The sequence below is a fragment of the Myotis yumanensis genome, unplaced genomic scaffold (assembly GCF_028538775.1).
Source record: "Myotis yumanensis isolate MYYU_CA2020_CCGP unplaced genomic scaffold, mMyoYum1.0.hap1 SCAF_3, whole genome shotgun sequence".
NCBI classification, from domain to species: Eukaryota; Metazoa; Chordata; class Mammalia; order Chiroptera; family Vespertilionidae; genus Myotis; species Myotis yumanensis.
In genome coordinates, this window is record NW_027223754.1 from 175,921,903 (window position 1) to 175,944,199 (window position 22,297).

At 40.1% G+C, this 22,297-nt stretch overlaps 1 protein-coding gene across 3 annotated transcripts in view; it reads left to right on the top strand.

Moving 5' to 3' along the window:
- Positions 1-22,297, top strand: part of DENND5B (DENN domain containing 5B) — a 169,699-nt gene that overhangs the window by 71,278 nt on the left and 76,124 nt on the right. For 2 of the 3 annotated variants that reach the window (XM_070410481.1, XM_070410479.1), the window contains exons 2-4: positions 4,880-4,945; positions 8,404-8,513; positions 17,643-18,309. In XM_070410481.1, the coding sequence (XP_070266582.1) occupies positions 4,880-4,945; positions 8,404-8,513; positions 17,643-18,309 (843 nt within the window). The remainder of the gene's footprint in view (positions 1-4,879; positions 4,946-8,403; positions 8,514-17,642; positions 18,310-22,297) is intronic. The other variant, XM_070410480.1, reaches the window with a different exon arrangement.

Consider the following 22,297-nt stretch of genomic DNA (forward strand, 5'->3'; position numbering starts at 1 on the left):
CTCAGCTGCCAGGGTGATCCCTCTAAAACAAATTCCCTTCTCTGTTTAAAACGCTGCAGTTACTTCCCATAATACGTAGCATAAAATCGAAAGTTCTCACCATTCCCAGGCGCCTGTTTTATCTGACTCCTGGCCACCTCTCTGACATCTTCTGTGCTTGCCTCTTGCTGCATCTCAACCATGACAAGCTCATCTCTGCCTCATGGATTCTGCACTTGCTTCTCCCCCTGCCTGAAATATCTTTTCCCGAGATGACCTCAGATGTAGAATTAAGAGCACAAATTCTGGAGTCAGATTGCTTAGGTTTGAATTTTCTGGTTGTCTAACATTGGACAAGTTAGTTAAACTTATTGTGCCTCTGTTTCTGTATCTGAGGACAGTAATAGTACCTACTTTATCGAATAATTATGATGATGGAATGAGCTGATATATGTAGAGCACATGGAATAACAATGCCATATAGTAAACTCTATGTGTTAACTGGGATGGTGATTATCAGGCCTCTACTTCCATGCTGCCTGCTCAGCGATGAGTTAAATAGTGCCAGAAGCCCTAACTGGTTTGGCTCAGTGGATAGAGCGTTGGCCTGCGGACTGAAAAGTCCCAGGTTTGATTCCGGTCAAGGGCATGTACCTTGGTTGCGGGCACATCCCCAGTAGGAGGTGTGCAGGAGGCAGCTGATCGACGTTTCTCTCTCATCGATGTTTCTAACTCTCTGTCCCTCTCCCTTCCTCTCTGTAAAAAATCAATAAAATATATTTAAAAAATAGTGCCAGAATCAGTGCCAGAATCATCAGAATAAATGATAAGTGTGCCTCCGGGGGAGTCTGCTTGGAAGAGGACAGCCCACTGTGATATAAGAACGACTCATGTACCGGTGAATGCACAGTCATGCCCCTTCATTTTAGTTTCCAACCTGTAACCTTCCGCATGCCTCCCCATTTCTCTTTCCCTAGTCAGTCTGTCTTATAGGACTCACTGCTTGTTCGGTATTTTGTCTCCCAACTCCAGCTCATGCCAGTTCAGGCTGAGTCTTTGCAAACCTGTGTGGATAGACATACGAAGGAGAAGAATTACCTCACCACCACATCCTCTCCCTTCCCCCTCAGCATGGACTTCATGGGCAGCATCCAGAGTTCTCCATTTCCTCCCCTCGCCTTTATCAAAGTGCTGGGGAAACATTTTCACTCTGAATATTTTGTCCACCACTTATTACGTGTGTGTGTGTGTGTGTGTGTGTGTGTGTGTTCTTTTGTATGTGTTTTAACTTCCCTTCTAGAGAGAAAAGGAGCAAAATGAAAAAGGGACAGGGCAGAAGAGATTAATTACCTTTTTAAACTTCCTATCTATTTTCCTTTTCTTTCTATCAGCAGACTTTTTAGAAAACATCTAGGCTTCTGTGGTATCCTTCAGGGACAGGCAGATAGGGAAATATTGTGAGACTTGACCTTGCTTTGCAGAGAAGCACGGTGGCAGAAGTCTGTGGTGGAAATGGATAATGAGGGAGGGAACTCACTGAGGCCCTAGGGGTGAGAAGGTTTGGAGAGGAGGTAAGTGAAGAAGTCTGTAACAGGGCCGCCTGGCTGAGATGCAGCTCCAAGTTCACTCATCTCACAGATCCCTCTCTACCTGTGGCCTCATGCACAGGCTATAGAACCCTCAGCAGTGGCTAGGGGCTAGGAGCTGGGAGCTGGGGTTGGGTCCCACTCCCAGTGCCAGTTGAGAGGAAGCATGGAGCCACCAAAAGGCCAGATCTCATGCTCCCAGCCACAGTGAGAAGAGGGGTGTGCTCGGCAGTCGCACGTCATTGCTTACAATTCTCTGTATCACTGGTCAGAGTAGATGGACCTGGAACGACTTTCATTATTATTTTGTTTTCTTTTTCTCTGATGAAATCAGAAACAAGGGCTCTTTAAAGTAATTGGAACGAATGGTAATATTCCTAGTGATACCCTGAACACAGCCAAGAGTTTTCCCCTTAATCAGGGCCCAGTGGGTTTCAGATAAGAGCCTATTCTGTTAGACCGGTTAGTGGATTATTTTCCCTACTTTGTGTCTCATTTTTGTAAGAGTGATGCTTGCTTTTCCAAATGGGGAGATTTCTTTTTAATATTTTTTAATTGATTTCAGAGAGAAAGGGAAAGGGAGAGAAACAAAAGCATCAATGATAAGAGAGAATCATTGATTGGCTGCCTTCTGCACACCGCACACTGGGGATTGAGCCCGCAACCGGGGCATGTGCCCTTGACTGGAATCGAACCTGGGACTTTTCTGTCCACAGGCAGACGCTCTATCCACTTTTAGTAAGCCAAACCAGCTAGGGCCAAATGGGGAGATTTTTGTGTCATGTTCTGATACTACTACGCTCTCCTCTAACGAGTAGTCATTATTCCTGCAAACTAGAAAGAGGAAACACCTGTACTGTGTATTTAATGAGTGTGGTGCTTCTTGAATTCTTTCATGTCAGTACCAGTACCAGTTGTTTGCCTCCCAGAGGAGTGCAGAGTCCTGGAGGAGATGACTGTGTGCCTCACGGCCCCCTCAGCCAGGGACGGCACATGTCACACGGGGGATGTGTGAGGCTGTTCCCAGGTCTGTCTGCTTTGAGCCTCTGTCCCTGATGGTGGAAGTCAGTTCCCAGTCCTGACTGTCCCTAAGGATCCAAATAACCTCCTTGGTGACTTCAGGGTGTCTTTAGTCTTTCCTTTACTCCGTCAGTTCCGGAGCCCATAGGCAGCTTCCCCCAGCCTTGAGGACCCTGCATTGTTGGACTCTTTAAAGGAGACTCTGACATCTCAGCAAAGATGACGAAAAGCTGTAGACATTAGGTAACCCATAAAAACATCCAGAAGGTTTTTTTCTTTGTTTTTTTTTTTTTAATCTTTATTGTTGAAAGTATTATGTGTCTCCCTCCCCCCCCATTACCCCTTCCAGCCCCCCCCCCCCACCCCCCTGTTTTGTTTTTTTAAAAAACACACGTTTTCATTGATTTTTTTTAGAGAGAGAGGAAGGGAGAGGGATAAAGAGATAGAAATATCGATGAGAGAGAAACATCATCGATCAGCTGCCTCCTGCACGCCCCTCACAGGGGACTGAGCCTACAACCCCGGCATGTGCCCTGACTGGGAATCAACCAGTGGCCTCCTGGGTCGCCGCTCAACCGCTGAGCTACATCAGCATGGTGTCCAGAAGTTTTTTTGGTTTGTTTTTGTTTTAATTTATTTTCCCTTTATTGATTAAGATATTACAAATGTGTCCTTATCCCCCCAATGTCCTCTCATCCCCCCAATCCTGCCCTCACACTCTTTAGCGCCGCTCAGTTATGGAGCTCTGGTGTGGATTCTTTCATAGCCTGGTCCTCGTTCTAGTAAACTTTCCTCCCAAAGTTGTCACTTCTTCGTAGAAAGTGCTTAGGAGGATAGTTGATTAAAGTGGAATCTTGGTACAGAGCAAACTTCAGCTTACGCTTGCATAGTGATTTACACAAGGTAGACTTCTTATAATATCGAATATACTTATATGCTTCTGTCCTTACCTGAAATGTTGGAATGTAATCTTTAAAACAAATGTGATTTTCAGAGCAGTCTTAGATTTACAGAAAAATGGAGATAGTACATAGTTCCTACACCCCTCACCCCTCGTCCACACATGTAGTCTTCCCTATCATTAGCATCTTCTAGCAGTATGATGCATGTGTTACAATTAATTAATCAATTTTGATACATTATTAACCAAGGTCTGTACTCTGTTCAGATTTCCTTAGTGTTTACTTAGTGTCTTTCGGTGTTGGAGGATCCCAGCCAATGTACCGCACTCAGTCAGTCGTCACGTCTCCGAGACCCCTCTTGGCTATGACAGTTTCCCAGACTTTCCTTGTCTTTGATAATCATGACGGTTTTGACAAGTATTCATGAGGTAGATTGTAGATTCCTCCTCTTGGAATTTGATGTTTTTCTCCAGATTATACTGAGGCTGTAGGATCATATGATGAGACTATGTTTAGCCTTGTAAGAAGCTGCCAAACTGTCTTCCAGAGTGGCTGTGTACCATTTTGCATTTCCACCAGCAATTTATGAGAGTTCTGTCACTTGCATACTTGTCAGCGAGTCAGTTTTTTGGACTGCAGCCATTCTGATAGGTGTGTAGAGGTTGGGATGTAATTTTTAACTTAGTCATACTATCATATTTTGTTATCTCTTACTATCCTATATAATCCTATATAATAAAAGGGTAATATGCAAATTGTCCCCTTGACTGGGAGTTCGACCAAGGGGTGGAGTCGGCTGGCCAACTACCCTCGGCCCCTCCTCCTGGCGGGCCCAGCCTGATCACCCCGATCAGGGCAGGCTGGCTGGACCCCACCCATGTACAAATTTGTGCACCAGGCCTCCAGTAGAAACATAAGCTTTCTTCTGGTATTTCTCTTCAAATTACCATTAAGAAAAGAATGTGTGCTTTACCCCATTTGAATAACAGTTATAGATGTTTAAATAGCATTTCACTAATTACAATCTATAATAATAAAAGCATAATATGCTAATTAGACCAGATGTCCTTCCTGACAAAGCCGCAGCAGGCAGAGGGCGAGGCAGAGGCGGCAGAGGCCCACGGCGGCGGTGAGCGGGGGTGGGGGCCAAGGCCCTTGCACAAATTTTGTCATCGGGACTCTAGTAAAATATAATTACCTATTCTCTTTCCTTTCTTGTTACTAGCTTATAAGCTGTATACTGTTGGTGTGAAGTTATATTCCATTGATGTTGATGTTTCATGTTGATTGCTTTTGTTTAATTTTTTTATTCTCATTTTCCATTCTTCACAGTCAAATTTTTTGCTTTTTTGTTTGTTCATAAAGCTTTTTTGTTTCTGTTACATTATGTAGTTTTGTACCAATGGCTAGAAGCAGATCGTCATGGCAGGAGCCAAGATGCTGCAAATACGACCTCAGGTAAAAATAAAAAGTTGAGGTGTTAGACATCATTATTTTAATTCACCCAAGCCCATCGTACCTGTTTCTTTATTCAGTTTTGCTCAGGCAAAAAATAGGTATTGTTTTGTACCTATTGTTTCTATTCTCTCTTCTGCATCTTAATTTTTTTTTAAGATTGCCTTTCCTTCAAGCCTTGAAAAAAATTATTAATGAGCCTGTAAGCTCTCTTGGCAGATATGTCCTATTTTTTAGGGGGAAAAGCTTAATTGCAGCTAGGTTTAGGAGGAGATTACTTGACAGTATTACTTGAAATTAAGTCTTTATGTAGTTGTAGTGTGGGGGGGTATTAATATTTGCACAAATTTACAATCCTTGTTCATTTCAGGATAATGTTTGAAGGTGGATTTTAAGTTAAGTCAAGGATGCTTACATATAATTTCTAGTTCCTGGGAATCCAAATTCTTAGACTGACTCATTTCTCCTGCTAAGTCCTAGGAATAGAGTCTAAGTTAGAGGTTTATTGAAACCTGGGCTCAAATTGGGAAGATAAGGTTATTCCCCCATCTCACATCTCCAAAAGGCATCTCCAGGTTTGCTTCTCCGACTGGTACTAGTAGGAATAGCTGAACCCCCTCATTTCTAAATCCTTAACAGTGTCACCAGAATTTCTCCGTAGTTGTTTATTCCCCTAATTTCCTTCAAAATCATATTTGCCAAGACAGCTGTTTATATAGCAATGATCTTTCCTATTGCCCCCACCCCCTTTTTGGCAATCTAATGAGAGGTGGTGGTGGTGGTGGTGGTGGTGGCGATGATTCTGTTTTTCTTTTGTTAGATTTGAGTTTCTGTTTCATGAGTTTTTTGGGTTTTGTTTTTGTGGAATTTTTTCTCTCTGGAGGTGGTTTTCCTTCTCTCTCTTCTGGTGATTAATTGGGCCTCAAGAGGGTGTGGTGTTCCTTAGTGAGCAGAACAGTTATATTGAAAATGGCACTGTCGTGACTTTTCTGATTTTTCTTTTGTCCCATTAATAACTTCATTTATGAATGAGGATAATGTTACTATTTTAACTGAACTCAGGCAGGAGTCATTAAAAGGTAAGTGTTTCAAGGAGTTCTGTCCTGCGAATGTGCTGTTTCTTATGCCCCACAGTGTTTCATATTTTATTTACATTCACGGATAATAAAAACAAGCATTTGGGGAATTTGAGGGTGGGCGAAGGAGAGCGTTTCTTGGTGGCTGTATATTTCTGAGGCTGTCCTGTTGCTGTGTCAATAGCACAGCCAGCAGATAGACCTTTAGAACCAGGAGAAAGTGTCTGTTTTATTTTTTTCTCTGACTTAAGGTGAACTAAAAAGTAACCTTTTTTTAAAATGAAGAAGTGACTAATCTAGAATATAGTATTAGCTTAAAGATGGCATTCATCCTCCCAAAATAAACCATTCTGAGCCCTAACTCTTTTCTTCAGATACATTGACTCATGGACTATTTCCCATGGACTTTTCGATGTTTACAGACCCTTAGAAGTATGGTGCAAAAATGGATAACTTGCCTTAGGGATGCCTTTGATCTTTGTCTTCTCGAAGTGAAAGCTCTCTACTCCATCTCTTAAAAGATGGAAACATGGGGTAGGAAGATGAAGTGCTTGTCTAAATAAGTAAGAGGAACAAACCCAAAGGAAAATGATCATTAGCCAAGAAACAGTAGGTTACTTGCAGCAAGTCTATTTAAATTATGTGCCTTTATTCAAAAAAGCTCTTGGGTACTATATTGCAATCTCCAGCAAGATTTTAGAGCAAGCATGTCAAACTCAAAGGGTAACACGGGCCAAATAAACAAGGTTTAAGTTTATGTGGGCCGCAAAAAACAAAAGCTTCAATTTTCATAGAAACGTAAGTTTGTTTCAATAGAGACATGCTGAATACAAAGGGCTGAAATAAATGAGTAGTCGTTAACATAAAATAATAGAACATTTTTAATAAAAATTAATATTTTTTCTTGAACATTAACTTACCAGACACTGAATAACTGTACAAATTAATAAGCGTAACACAAATAAACCTATTTTTCTTGTTCTCTGAAAGTGGAATATTTCCTGTTGCGCACCCCAAACAAGTCAGTCCAAGACTAATGATGTGGCAATCGGCTGCTAAAATATTCACTGCTAGTATCAGTGGAGAGAAATGGTGGGCCCGACCATAAGGCATGTAAGGGAAATGAATGCAACACTATTATAGTAATCTAGTCATTAGTGAACGTTGTAGTTTGTTATTAATAATTATGTATAACAGGATATTGTAAAAGCTAAGTTACAAAATTTTTATTAAAACATTTCTTACATACCATTATATTGAATGGGCTGCAAAAATATTTGTTGCGGCGAGTTTGACATGTTTGTTTTAGAGTGTGCTTTTTCTCCTTCTGTGATCCGTTTTGCACTAAAAGATGTGTTAATATTCATATCTTAATATTTTTATGAAAAATGGAAACGGAGTCTGACTACATGTCCAAGTGTGACTCATAAATTGCTTTATGATATTCTTACTGGTACAAATACTGGTAACTGGCATTTATCTTTTGATATAACAGCTTGTGTTTTGCGCTTAAAAAGTAAACTTTAAGAGTACAAAAAACACAGGAGAAAGAATAATGTTGCTCCAAGGTCTTCTACTTTCTCAATCTCAACTTTTTGACATTGAGAATTTAAGATCCATCCACATTAAAATAGTTTATGAAACTAAGGCATTTGTAGGTAACAGGTCTCATGGGAATGAATTTGATCGAAGAACTGAGCTGACAGCTATTAATAAATTTTCTTATATATAACAATCAAAGACTAGTCTACTTTTCTTTCCAGATTTTTGACAGGTGATGAATTTGGCTTAGAATAGATTGTTTCTTTTCAGAGTTTAGTGTGTTCAGTGTGTTTTGTCTACTAAGCTAGACAACTCAGTAATGATGTTTCTAATTCTGTCAATTCTTGTAAAAGCCTGGAGATGCAGTCACATGTACCAGAGAATTTTGTGGAAATTTAAGCCCATTGCCTTTTTTGAGTACTGTAGCATTGGGTCTGTCCATGTACAAAGTTTCGGGATTGTAAGAGGTATGATCAGCTTAATTCAGGATGTTTCTTTAACAAATTAAATGTTTCCAAATAGATATTTTTACCACTACATATTGCAGTGAGGACAATAATTAGGTTACGGCAAGGATTATATCATATCTGACTTTTAGTATCAATTGTCTAGCCAGGATTTTAAAATTCAGGATTCAAGTCTTCAGTGCAGACCTTTTATTACAGGTGGTTGTTTTGTTGTTGTTTTTCATTTGTCCATTGAGAATTTTACGGTGCAGACTGTTAGAAGTAGAAATTGAATTAGATTTCAGGACCATCAGTCAGTAAGGCTACAAAATAAAACTAAAGCTATGGCATGCTTTTGAGGAAATTCTAGATGTTAACTAATTGTTATTTGATATAGGTGAAAATTTTGACCAGAGTCCTTTGAAAAGAACATTCAAATCCAAGGTTCTGGCCCACTATCCTCAGAATATAGAGTGGAACCCTTTTGATCAAGATGCAGTGAATATGGTATGTATTTTTCTTTTCCTTTTTAGCCTTTTTATTTTACTGAGATGACAATAGTGACTATTTTGAATGTCTTACATTATTTTAGTTATGTATGTATATATGTATGTATGTTAGTCCTCACTCAAGGATATTTTTCAATTTATCTTATTTTATTTTATTTTAGAGTGAGGGAAGGGAGGGGAGAAACAGAGAGAGAGAAACATTGATGTAAGATGTGTTTCTCACATTGATTGGTTGTATCATGCCTGTGCCCCGACCACGGTCGGGAATTGAGCCTGCAACTAAGGTACATGCCCTTGACTGGAATTGAACCCGGGACCCGTCAGTCCAAGGACTGGTGCTCTAACCACTGGGAAAAACCAGCTAGGGCATTATTTAATTCTTTAAATATACATTTTTATATGATAATATACTCATTTATAGATGTAAAAAATTAAACTCAGAGAGTTTCAGTAACTTGTCTCGGGTCCCCATAGCAAATAATTATATACAGCGGACCCTCCAAACCATTTTCTTTTCCTACTATTAAGCTGTGTTGTGAGTTCATATTAACTAACACATAGATGGTTTTGATAAACAATGATACTACTTTGTTTTCCTGGAAAGAATCCTAATGGAAGGAATATGATTACAGTTCTCATATTTCAGGGAGTGTTGTATGATAGGCCTGTAATGTACCATAGTCACAGAGTAAAGAGCGAAAGGCCCTTCAGTGCGTCATTTAGACAGTAGGAATTTGTTTGTAAGGACTTTGAATTAATGTCATGCATTACCAGTGGTGATTTTAAGTCCCTTTAGAGATTCTTGGGCCTAAGTAGGTCATAGTTTGCAGATCATTTAGGAATCTGCAAATTAATGGGAAAATATTAAAGAAAAGAGTGTCAAAATAAAGCAATGGAAAAATGGATAAGAATGTAAATAGATTATAACACTCGATCCCCTTAAATTAGTAAGATATTTCAAAGTATAAATTATTTTGTGAGAAATTAGAATGGTTTCTAGAACTAGGGTCTTAACTACAATGTAAACCCACAGTCATTTGGAACCAAATATCACACTGATGTGTGTGTGTATATGTTTTTTCTTTTAATCATTTGAATGGATTAAAAGTGAGATATTTGTGAAATTAGGGAGGGTCCTGCTTAGAAGCCTGGATAATATTTTAGACCCCCTTGAACTCTGTGATTATAAAAATCAGGGGGCCCCAAGGTGAGCAAATCAGAGATCAGGCATGACAGGCACCAGAATGATTAACGGTGGACTGAGCACTAATCAGTATGGGTTATTTTGTCTTTGTTTTTTTACTATCTTAAAGGTAGAGCCAAAAGACCGTTACTATAAGGGAAGGAAGTTAATGTCTAGTAGATGCCTGCTAGACACTTCATGTATGTGACTTTCACATACATGCTTGCATGTACCCAGTGAGGACCCTAACTCATATTTTGCAGAGGTTTAGTTACTTGTCCAAAGTTATGCAGGGAGTCTCAGAGGTAAAATCCAGATCATTTTTCCCTCCAGCTCACTCCCCGCCCCCCATGCTGTCTCCCCCAAAGAAAAACTATGCAACTTAGTTTTGACCTGCACCAAGATGATATGGGTCACACTGGACCTTTGTGGTATTTCTATATCACAGTAAACCCATTCCAGTCTGGGGCTTGCACCAAGCAGGGAGTTAATGTGGTAGTTTTCTAAGGACAGATGCCTAAGCCTCCTGGCACTTTAAGTCATCACAGAGTCCAGTGCAGTTATTTCTCTGAACCGTCACCCAATACCAAAAGAACCAGAGATGCCATTTTACTGGAAGTTAATACTGCGGAGCCCGGCCTCCTCTTTGGTGAAGACAAAACTATAGATATAAAGTAGAACACAATTGTTGTATTTATGGGAGTTGGAGAATTACAGACAAGTTTCTGACTAAAATAGCCAACAAGCAGCAGTGACAAAAAATAATTTACCAGCTGCTTATATCAGCAAATTAATGGGAAAATAGTAAAGAAAAGAGTGTCAAAATAAAGCAATGGGAAAATGGACAAGAATGTAAAACGATTATAACACTTGATCCGCTTAAATTAGTAAGATATTTCAAAGTATAAATTATTCTGTGAGAAATTAGAATGGTGTCCAGAACTAGGGTCTTAACTACAATATAAACCTACAGTCATTTGGAACCACTCAAGGATATTTTTCAATTTATTTTATTGGAACCAAATATCACACTGATGTGTGTGTGTGTGTGTGTGTGTGTGTGTGTGTGTGTGTTTTGATCATTTGAATGGCTTTTGCTTCTATCTGCAAAAAATTAATTTTAAAATTAATTATTCATTTCCTTGCTCTGTCTTTGCTATTTTCCTCTCTCCTTGCCTCTGAGGTTATTTTGTGTAAGCAGCAAGTTTCCCTCTGAAGAATAAACACAGAGGTGTGTATTTTGATGGTTAAGCACCACACAGCATTTTGTTCATTGCTGCAAATCTAAAGGGATTTGCTGGCACTCCTTGAAAATCTCTGAAAAGCATCCCATTAAACTAGTCTGCATTTGGGTCATAGATTTACTGCCCTTAATTTCCTCTTTGATTTATTAGTAAGTGCATTTGTATGAAGCTATAATTTATTCCCACCAAAAGGTATAAAGCTTTGTTCTGTTTGTAAGATTTATCTTTATTGTTGAAAGTATTACAGATGTTTTCCCTCCCCGCCCCCCATTGACCCCTTCCACACCACTCCTCCCACCTCCAGGCTTCCCCCCCTACCCCCCCCCCCCCACACACACACTATTGTCTGTGTCTAGAGCTTTGTTCTTGCTGTTAGCAAAATCCCACTCCAAGGAGTGAGTCACCGCCTTCTGTAGTATCAGTCATTCCTCTAACAAGCAACAGTGGTGCTTTGAAATAAGGTTAATTTCACACAGAAATTAAGTACCCCAAAGCAGTGAACTTTGTTAAATAAAAAAATTCCACATGTATGAGTGCAATGCAAATATAATAGAAAATAGATATAAATGACAGGTGAAATTGTTTCTGAATTAATTGCTTTTTATATATCTTTTGGTTGTTAATTCAGAGATTTTTATGGGGGGCGGGAATGGAAGTATCATAAAACAGAGAACAATACAACAATCTTATACCCACCACCCAGAACTAACTCATGTCAGCATTGACACTTTGCTTCAGGCCCATACCTTTCCTCTTAAAGCAAAGCATTGCAAAAAGAGCTGAAGTTTTCCTGCCTTTCCCCCCATTTCAGATCTCTCTGAGTCCTCTGTATTGGCATCCAGATTGTTTATGCAGTGTTGTAGTAGATAGATCTTATCCTTAAGAATGTGTGGCTCAGTTGGTTGAGAGTTGTCCCGTGCACCAAAAGGTCGCTGGTTCAGTTCCCAATCGGGACACAAACCCAGATTGTGGGCTTAATCCCTGATAAGAGTGGGTGCAAGAGGCACCCACTCCATGTTTCTCTCTCACATTGATTTCTTTCCCTCTCCCTCTCTCTCTTTCCCTCTCTCTCGCCTTCCCTTTCCCTTTTTCTCTTTCTCTCTCCCTGTCCCTCTTCCTTCCTCTCACTCTAAAACCAATAAAAACATATTTTAAAAAAATGTAGTGAACCTGGGAATTGTTAGGAAGAAAATATGGTCAATACCTTTGAAGCAAGTTATATGAAGTGTAAAGATTCTGTTTTGTATATCCTAAATGAAACATCTGATGTGTGATATTTCCGGCAATAAAAGAGTAACAACTATTGTAAAGCTCTAAGTTTACAGTTTATTATTTACTTTAATAACAAAGAAGGGTGGAATGGAATGATGAGCAAAGAGTAAAGGATTGGCTGGCTGGAAAGAAACCTATTCAGATGCCTTTCTTGCAAGGTTCAAAAAGAAAAGAGCACTATATACACTTTACAGACTCAGCAAGAATTTGAAATGGATAACCCTTAGTTACATTAATAGGTTTGACATTCGAATGAAAGTAAGCACTCATTTTAACCCAAGTTTAAGCTTGTGTCTCACAGTAAACTCATAAGAATGGGATTCTAATCCAGTCATTACTGGGGTAGCCCACTTGTTTTCTTAACATCACAGCAAGACTATCACACTGGCATCTCAAACTCAGCACATCCAAACTGAATTCACAATCTTCCCACCAACCTTGGTCAGTTCAACCATCTCCCTAGTTACTTAAGTCAGAAATCTAGTATCATCCTTGAAAGCTCTCACTTTTCACCATCCCTCCTAGGCAGTCAGTTATGTATCTACCTCTCTCTGTTTCTACACACCCACCATAGTCCGAACCTCCAAGCTCTCTTACCCAGACTCCTGCAGTAACTGTCAGTTGGCCTCCTGCTCCTGTCTTTCCGTTCCTCACACTGTAGCTTCTACCTAAGCTGTTGGTTCTCTCGAAGGCTCTTCTTCACATAGTAAATTCTTATTGACCCCTCAGATTTCAATTTAAATGTGATTTCCTCAAAAAAGCCATTTTAGACCACCTTCTACCACCTTCCCAACATTCAGTAAGGTTCCCTTAGGTTCTCTTAGCACCTTGTACCTTTTGTAGCACTTATCTCAATTGCAGTTAATTATTATGTAGTTAGTTGTCGACTCTATGTCTCCTACTATAACTCTGCATCTCACCACTAGGCCAGGAACACTTTCATTCGTTGCTATGTCCCTCTCTTTGCACATAGTAGGGATTCACATCACTGAGTAAATGAAGGGAAGTTTACTTGCTTACAATACTTCCCTTCCCCGTCCTTGTCTATTCAGATGTCATCTCTAGTGCAAAACCATCCCTTAAGGCTTAAGCAGTAGTTAGGGGCTCTCTCTTCTCTATTTCTATAAATCTTGAACATACTCCATAGCAGCACTGATCACATCATTTTATAACTGTTGGTTTACACTATACCTGTTTTTCCTGTTAGACTGTGAGCTCCCCGAAATAGGGATTATTTGCATACTTGTCTTTCAATTATCAAGGTCTAATGCAATACATTTATAAAATAATATTAAAGGAAGAAAGGAGGAAAAGGAGGAAAGTAGGAAGGAAAGCAAACTGACCAACTCTTTCAGAGTTTTGTGAGTAATTTCTCTTTTATTTGGGTAATAAGAGAGAGGGCATAGGAATCATAGAAGGATAGAAAAGAAAAAAAGGAATTACTAAAATTCTAGCCAAACTTCCTGAAGAGTCCAGAGGGACAATAAGGACATTTGGTCAATCAAACCAGGAGATGGACACAACATTGTGAGCCCATTTTTGCTAAATTAATTTTGATGTCCAGTGGCAATCTGGGCAACAGTGACAACTCTGAATTTTTAGTTGTTTTATTGTGAGAGAGTGGTATGGGGCAGGGGGTATTGTTAGTATATAGCAATATTAGGGAGTAGCAAGAGATTGTTGAATGCCATAGTGAGTATCTTGATTTCTATCTCAGATTTTCTGAAACATAAACCTGATGTCCTGGCTGGATAGTTCAGTTGATTGGAGCATCCTCCCAATGCATTAAGGTTGTAAGTTTCATCCCCAGTCAGGGCAGGTATAGGAATCAGCCAATGAATGCATAAATAAGTGCAATAATGACTTACTCAATCTCTCTCTCTCTCTCTCACTCTCATATTAATAAATAAGTTAAAAATTTCAGTAAAGAAACCTGACAATTCATATAATAATTCTTTACTTAAAAATATTTTGTTTATTGATTTCAGAGAGGAAGGGAGAGGGAGAGAGAGATAGAAACATCAATGATGAGAGAGAGTCATTGATCGGCTATCCCCTCCCCCCACCCCCCCAGTTTCCCACTAGGGATCGAGCCCGCAACCCAGGCATGTGCCCTGACTGGGAATGGAACCATGACCTCCTGGTTCATAGGTCGACACTCAACCACTGACCCACACCGGCCAGGCAACAATTCTTACATTTAAAAATGAAAGAGCAATAGCATTTTCCAGTTCATGGTTCTCAGATTAGAAATATAATTCTTACTTTTTTTTTATTTGTAGGAAGAGAATTTAAGAATTCTTAACATCTGTTGTATGTAGCATAGAAAGCCATTCTTTACTTTGAGCACAACTTCTGGCAAGCTTTCTCTATAAATGTTTGACTGTGTGCTCAAGAAAGCTACAAACCCTTAAGGGAATATTTGGCAGTTGTTCAAGAACAGTTCAAGCTGTAATTTTGTGGTTTATGGTGTCAGGAAAGCCTATTGATTAAATTAAATCTTTACGTTGACTTTAGAGGTCACTGTGTTTCTCTATGGCCTACTTGAGGTAAAAAGAGAACTACAGACTGAATCAGGAGATGAAGTCGGTCTGGTCCTGTTCTCCCCAGCTATTGTCTTTGTTTGTTTTCTTGTTCATTCATTAATTTATTCATTCAACAAATGTGCCATGCATTATGCTAAACAAGCTTGAGTTTAGCCTGGGGCTAGAGTGTTTCAAATCATTCTTCCTACAATCTTTAAAAAAAAAAAATGTATATATATATATACATATATATATATATTTTTTTTTTTTTTATTGATTTCAGAGAGAGGGAGAGAGAGATGGTCGCGCAGAAGCAGCCGTAGAGAGTGCTGGACTGGATGAGTGTGATGGTGTTCCAGTAACATTTTACTTACAGGCCAAAAGGCTATAGTTTGTTGATTTAAAACAGGATTATTATTTTGCTTATAAATCAACAGTTTAGATAGGGTTTGGCAGGGTTTCCCTTCTCAAAGTCTTATCCATTCCTTTATCTTGTCAACAGCTGCTTTCACACTATAGTGGTAGAGTCATTGTAACAAAGTCCATGTGGCCTGAAGACCCTAAAATATTCATCTGAATCTTCACAGAAAACGTCGGTGGGTCCTTGATGTCAGCACTCTCAATGGCCCACCCAGACTTGCTGGGAGAGTGGCAAGGTTCTGGAAGAGCATGTGGAACTAGAAAAAATTGAGAGCCGTTTTTAGAAATACAATCTGCTACAGGGACAAACCATGTGGATACCTAGGAGAAGATGATTGCAGCCAGAGGGAATAGCAAATTTTGGCAAAAGCAGGCTGGGTGTGTCACAGAACAGCAATCTGGCTAGTGTTGCTGGAGCAGAGTAGGTGAGCTAGAGAGCAGTGGGAGATGAATGCAGAGAAGTTGCTGGGGCCAAGTTATGTGGGGCAGGATTTCAGCTTTTAGCGAGATGCGAGGCCATTGGAGGGTTTTGAGAAGTGTGACAAAATGTAACATTTTTAAGGATCACTTTAGCTACATATGGGGACTAGATTATGGGGGACAAAGGCAAAAGCAGGAGACTGGTTAGCAGAATGTTAAATAGTCATCAGGCAAGAGAAGATGTGACTTGGAGTAGTAAGAGTGAAGCTAGAACGAGCTAGTTCACTTCTGAATATATTTTTGAAGGTAGCATTAGTGGTCTTTGTTGATGGACTGGATAATGGTGTGACCGAGAAAGAGAGAAGTCAGCGATGACCCCAAGGTTCTGAGGCGTTCTTGCCGCCTCCTTGGGACCCCTTTGAAAACCACTGCCTTTCCGTGCAGGAAGGTTGATGAGCCAAGAGGCACATCTAATTCTGTCCCCCTCCTGCTATAAACCTTCAGAGGCTTCTGTTGCCCTCCCCAGACTTCTAACGTGACTCACCAAAGCCCTTCACGGCCTAGCCCCTAATTATTTCTCCTGCGTCCTCTCTCCCCTCCCCTCCCCTTGCATCCTGTTCCCCACCCACAATGACTTTCAGTTCCTCAGACCCTCGTCTTCTGTCTTCTGAGCTTTTGCACCTGTTGTCCTTTCTGCCTCCTTATCTCACTAACACCTGTACTTATGCTTAGGTTTCCGCCTGGATTTTCTTCTTCTCCTTCCCCTCCCCCCTCCTCCTTCTTCTTCCTCTTTCTTCTTCTTTCTTCTTCCTCTACCCCTTTTCTCATTTATGTCCTTCTGCTGTTGTTTTTTTCATAACAGCCTGTGTTGACCCTGTTATACTATTTTTCATACTTTATTGTTTATGGTTTTTTTAATCATCTGTCATTCTTACTGGACTAGAAGCTCCAAAGGAGCAGTGACTGACATGTGTCTGTCTCTCTCACCATCCTGTCACCATCGAGGGCCCCTAGCTCATAAAGGCAGTTAGCAAGTGTTTGTTGACAGTTTGACCAAAGTACAGGTAACTTTTCAGGCAAATTGTGTTTTCTTGGTAATGTGGGGATGGATTTTGGGGAAACTTCTCACTTTTACCCACATCAGTGATCAAGCCTGAAAAAAGGAAAGAAAAATATGATGTAATCATGTATGATAAAATTATTTCTATGCAGAAAGCATATTGAAATATAAGAGTAAAAAGGAATATATAAAAATTAATGATTCTATTTGGGTAGTTGAATTATAAGTTCTGTTTTTCTTAGTGTATTTCAAATTTTCTGTAATTTGTTTCATTTCTTTTTTACTTAAAATATTTTTAGAAGAATTTTAAAGACTCAATTCTAATTTCTTGTGCATTTTAAGTATCTTAAATATAACATCTTTAACTCCTCAGGTGATTTATTCCCAAATTTGACTGAATCCTGGGTAGTTCCCAAGACCCAGAGCACAATCTCTACTGGAAATAATCTGAAATGTCTGGATCCTCCCCTTCAGCTTCAGTAAATCAAAAATCATTCCACTTTCAAAGCGTATTCTTCAAGGATGAAGTGTCATAGTGTTCAAAATAGATAAAATAACTTATTATTCCATATTTATCAAGTGAGCCTTCATCTATTTCCTTATTTCTTTGAAACGTTATCATCACTCCTCTAAAAATAGTACTTAAATATTAAATATCTGTAAAGTGCCCTTGAGTATTTTGTCTTCAAGTCACAGATGTAGCAAATGTTCTAGATCAAGAAACTGGCTCAGAGAAGTTACCTCAGTGGTTCTCAGCCTTGGCTGCACTAGTGTTGTGGCCCCACCCCATAACAAAGAAACAGAATTTCCGGAGGATGAGGCCCAAAAATCAGGATTTTAAAAAGATTCCCAGGTGATTCTAATGTGCAGCCAAGGTTGAGAACCACTGAGTTACATGACTTGCTGAATGTCACAAGCTGGGATAGAGGTTCGAGAACGTTGTTTTTTCTGGTTTGAAGTTATTCGTGCACTGCATTCTGATGCTTCCCCTCTTGCTCCACAGTTGTGCATGCCGAAAGGGCTGTCTTTCAGAACACAGACTGACAGCAGAGACCCTCAGTTCCACTCATTTATAATCACCCGGGAAGATGGTTCTCGCACCTACGGTTTTGTTCTCACTTTTTATGAAGAAGTTACAAGTAAGCAGATCTGCACAGCTATGCAGACGCTCTACCAGATGCACAACGCCGAGCATTACAGCAGCGTCTACGCCTCCTCCTCCTGCAGCATGGACTCGCTGGCCAGCAGCATTGACGAGGGGGATACAACTTCCCTTTTGAAACTCCAGCGATACAACTCCTATGACATCAGCAGAGACACCCTGTATGTTTCCAAAAGCATATGTTTGATCACACCACTGCCTTTCATGCAGGCCTGCAAGAAATTCCTCCTCCAGCTTTACAGAGCAGTTACCTCGCAGCAGCCACCACCCTTGCCGCTGGAGAGCTACATCCATAATATTCTCTATGAGGTACCCCTCCCACCGCCAGGGAGATCGCTGAAATTTTATGGTGTTTATGAACCCGTCATATGCCAGAGGCCTGGGCCCAATGAACTCCCCCTCTCCGATTACCCTCTGCGAGAGGCCTTCGAGCTCCTGGGGTTGGAGAATCTGGTGCAGCTGTTCACCTGCGTTCTTCTAGAGATGCAGATCCTTCTCTACTCACAAGGTAGGTCTTGTCTTGACTCCGAGTCTCCCGGAAACAAGTACTCATGCTCCCAATTGCTGTGTTTCCATGGGGTGTATTGTTAGAACCGAATAACTCATGGTCAGAAGTCTTTTCTGTTTTGTGTAAAAGGAACAGGTGTCGGTGGGACCAGAGGCTGAGACATTCCATCTCTTTAGGGTGGCAGTGGCTGTAGAAAATAGCAGGAAAGAATACAAAAGCAGTAACTTGGCTGACTTGAGTCTATTTTTTCATGGGAAATCCCCCCTTTCCCCCTCTGTCCTGATAATACATAATTATCCTACAAGAAACATTTCTTTTCATAATGAAAGTCAGAGAGTCCTGTTACTACCAGGAACATGTAGACTTCTCATTTTTTACAGATTAGTAAAGGCTCACGTCACAACTCAGCTGACATTAGAAAGGGAGAAATGAAATTGTTAGGACTGCAGCTCAGCGGTTTTCAGCCTTTTCACCTCGTGGCACACATAAAATATTTATTAAAATTGTGTGGCAGAACAAAAAAAATTTTTTTTGCCGATCTGACAAAAAAATAGGTATAATTTTGATTCATTCACACAGGACAGCTATTGTTGTATTGGCTGTTGTTACTGTTGTCGTTTTTTATTTGACAGTCTAAGGCAGCGGTTCTCAACCTGTGGGTCGCGACCCCTTTGGCGGTCGAACGACCCTTTCACAGGGGTCACCTGAGACCACCCTGCATATCAGATATTTACATTACGATTCATAACAGTAGCAACATTACAGTTATGAAGTAGCAACGAAAATAATTTTATGGTTGGGTCACAACATGAGGAACTGTATTTAAAGGGCCAGAAGGTTGAGAACCACTGGTAAGGGAAAAGAGGTCATTGCTCCTGACCAAAGAGTCAGGTATTGCATATGTTAAATACACTTTCGGCACACCCGGGTTGAGGATGGCTGTCCTAAGGCAGTCAGCTTTGGGTCTTTGCCTGTGGGTGATTCCATGTGGTGAGAGAAGGGGCACGGTTGTGAAACTCTGTACTTTCCTGGGTCTAACAATTCCGCCAGACTTATGTGGGGGCTTTTTGTTTTGTTCTTAATCCCAGAACGAAGTTCCTGGTACCTTGGTGATATTTTTCATTCAGAGTTCTCCCAACATATACTTAAGAAACGAACACAATGTGGGTTTCATTTTCTTTTACCAGTATGAATAGGAATTTGCAGAAGAAATGGAGATGCTGTGTCTTAATGGAGAATGAATTGAAGGAGAGCATAAAATGGGACCTGTGCACTGATGAGCCCTCTGAGGAACGTGGCCCAGATATTTGGGTTTGCGTTTTGCTAACTTGTGTTCAGGCAGAACTGAAGTGCAGCCTCCTGGCTGCTGCTGTCAGGCTCATTTTGCCGCGTTCCGGTTTTTCTTTTCTACTTCAGATGATAAGTGAGAGGCTGAGCCAAGTAGGCTATATTTGTCCTTCCCCATCTTGTGTGTCTGTTGACACTATTTGTGTGTTGACAGCCTTCCACGGGGCTGTATTTTCTTCAGCTTATCCTACGTAATGTTCTTTGATAATGTGTCCCAGCGTCTCAATGCTTGTTGTCAGGAAGCTCTTCTCTAATAGCCCATCTACATTCTTCCCTTTCCTCGCGCTCTCGCTTTCTTAGTGCTCGCCATAACCTAGGATCACCCCTTTGTGTCTGAAAATTTTAACCTAAAGTGATTCTCCCTTCCTTTCTGTTTCTTCCTTTCTTGCTTTATTCCCTGAAGGGAGTAAGGATTAGAGAGTTGCTGGAGGGGCAGGGCTTGGAGCTTAATATGCTCCAGTGTAGAAACCCATTAGAAAAGAGAATTTTGGGTATTAGATATACAGGTCATTTTCAAGGTCATATAGTTCAGTGTCCTAATGTTCTGGTTAGAAAGAATATTGGTTTTTGAAGTCATAACAACCCTGGGTTCAAATCTCTGCTCTGTCACTTACTGTAACCATGGACAAGTTACATAATCTTCCTGAGTGTTCAGTTTATTTTTATGGGGGGTGACTATTTGTTTTTTTCTTCTCCTCACTGATTTATTGTGAAGGCTAAATAAGAAAACCTGTACAAAATAATTTGAGCATAATTGGCTCACTCTATGATAGTCAATGCTGTTGTCATTATTAGTTTTATTAGTCCTACATAATCCTTTCTAAATTATGCATAGCTTAAATTGTGAGAGTCTAATATATTACTGCATTTAAAGTGCCTGGTATAACTTTGTTAAATAGTTAAGGCCTTTATTTCAGGGTTGAGATCCTAATAAATGTTCTCTTATACTGAATGTCATGTTTTTTTCTTTAAAATATATTTTTGTTGATTTCAGAGAGGAAGGAAGAGGGAGAGAGAGATAGAAACACCAGTGATGAGAATCATTGATTGGCTGTCTCTTGCACGCCCCCCACTGGGGATTGAACCCGAAACCCAGGCATATACCCTAACTGGGAATCGAACCCCATGACCTCTTGGTTCATAGGTCAATGCTCAATCACTGAGCCATGCCGGCAGGGCTGTCATGCTTTTTTTTAAAGAAAAAAACCTTCATTATCACACTTCCTGTTTTAAGTAGCACTGTATCTCTCATTGCTCATGGTCTGTCCTGAGTGCTCATCTTTCTGCTCTGATTACCTTATCCCATCTGATTTATGGAGTCTGTTGAAAAGTTATAGTTGATTAATGTCTACCTATTTATTTCAGTTTCAAATGAAGAAGGATTACTTATGAGCATGTTTTTGTACTCAAATGAATATCTTTTGGTAACTGATCTTATGTTTAGAACAAGAGTGACTCTTGAGATTGTAGAAATATACATATATATATATTTTTAAGAGTGTCATACAAAAAAAGTCTCATACAACAATTTTATAATCATTCACTGAAGTCACTATGTTAGGAATTGTACTATAAAGATGCCTTGTTCGTTTTGGTTCCATTCTCTACCTTTAATCCTCTCAGCAATGAATTAGTACTGTTATCCATCTTTTATCAAGGAGGAGGCTCAGGGATCCAAGCTGTTACATAATGTGGTGCAGCTAGAAATGGGACTCGGACCAGTCTTTCTGCAGGGCACTTCACCACCGTGTTCACTGTGTTGGGCACTGCACCTAACCTTGCCTTCTCTGTCTCAATAAATTATTTTTAAATTATACACACATTCTGTAGGCCTATAGTGTAGATAGCATGCTAAGTAATTACAGAGTATAAAATGAAAGCTCTGTTTAAATGCACATTTTAATATTGACAATGTCTCTCCCATTAGAGAAAGACATTTCATTTAAACGAATGAAATAAAAGAGTCATTATGTTGATTTGTGCTCTGGTGCCCTCCTTCATTCTTCCTGACTGTGTTAAGGGGGTTTTAATAACATCTGATACTTCATTTCTTCTTCGCAGATAAAGCTGTGCCATGAAATTTTAAAACATTGCAGGTGCTGAAAAATTACCACGAAACTGCAAAGGGAATCAAAGTAGATGTATTTCAGTGATGAAATTGTCTTTCTAAACTGATTTGAAATTCTGGTCACAGCCCATTTAAACAGATTCAGGCTGTTACTTAGAGAGCGTGTGCATCACAGTCACTTTGCTGTGGTAACTAGCTAGAGATTTTAGGTGGAGAATGCACGCACCCAGGAGGTTAAAGCTCTTTTCTGGGACCCCAGATCAGAGGAGAGCACTTTCTTCTGCAACCTGGAAGTACCTGGAGCAAGACAGGGAAGATTGGAGTATGGTTCTCTTTTCAAAGGAACAGTGGGGGAATAAAAGGTAGGGGAATCTGAACACCAGGGTCTAACTTTGATACCAGTAATTAAAGTCTCAGGAACATCTTTGGGCCTTGCTTCCCTCCTTTGACTCTTCACAATGGAAATAAGCAGTTACCCACAGCCCGTACTGCACTGCCTGCGTGGGTGCCTACACAGCCCTCTTCTCCACTCCCCTCCCTCCTGTAAGTTGGGCATGAATTTAACCTTGTCAG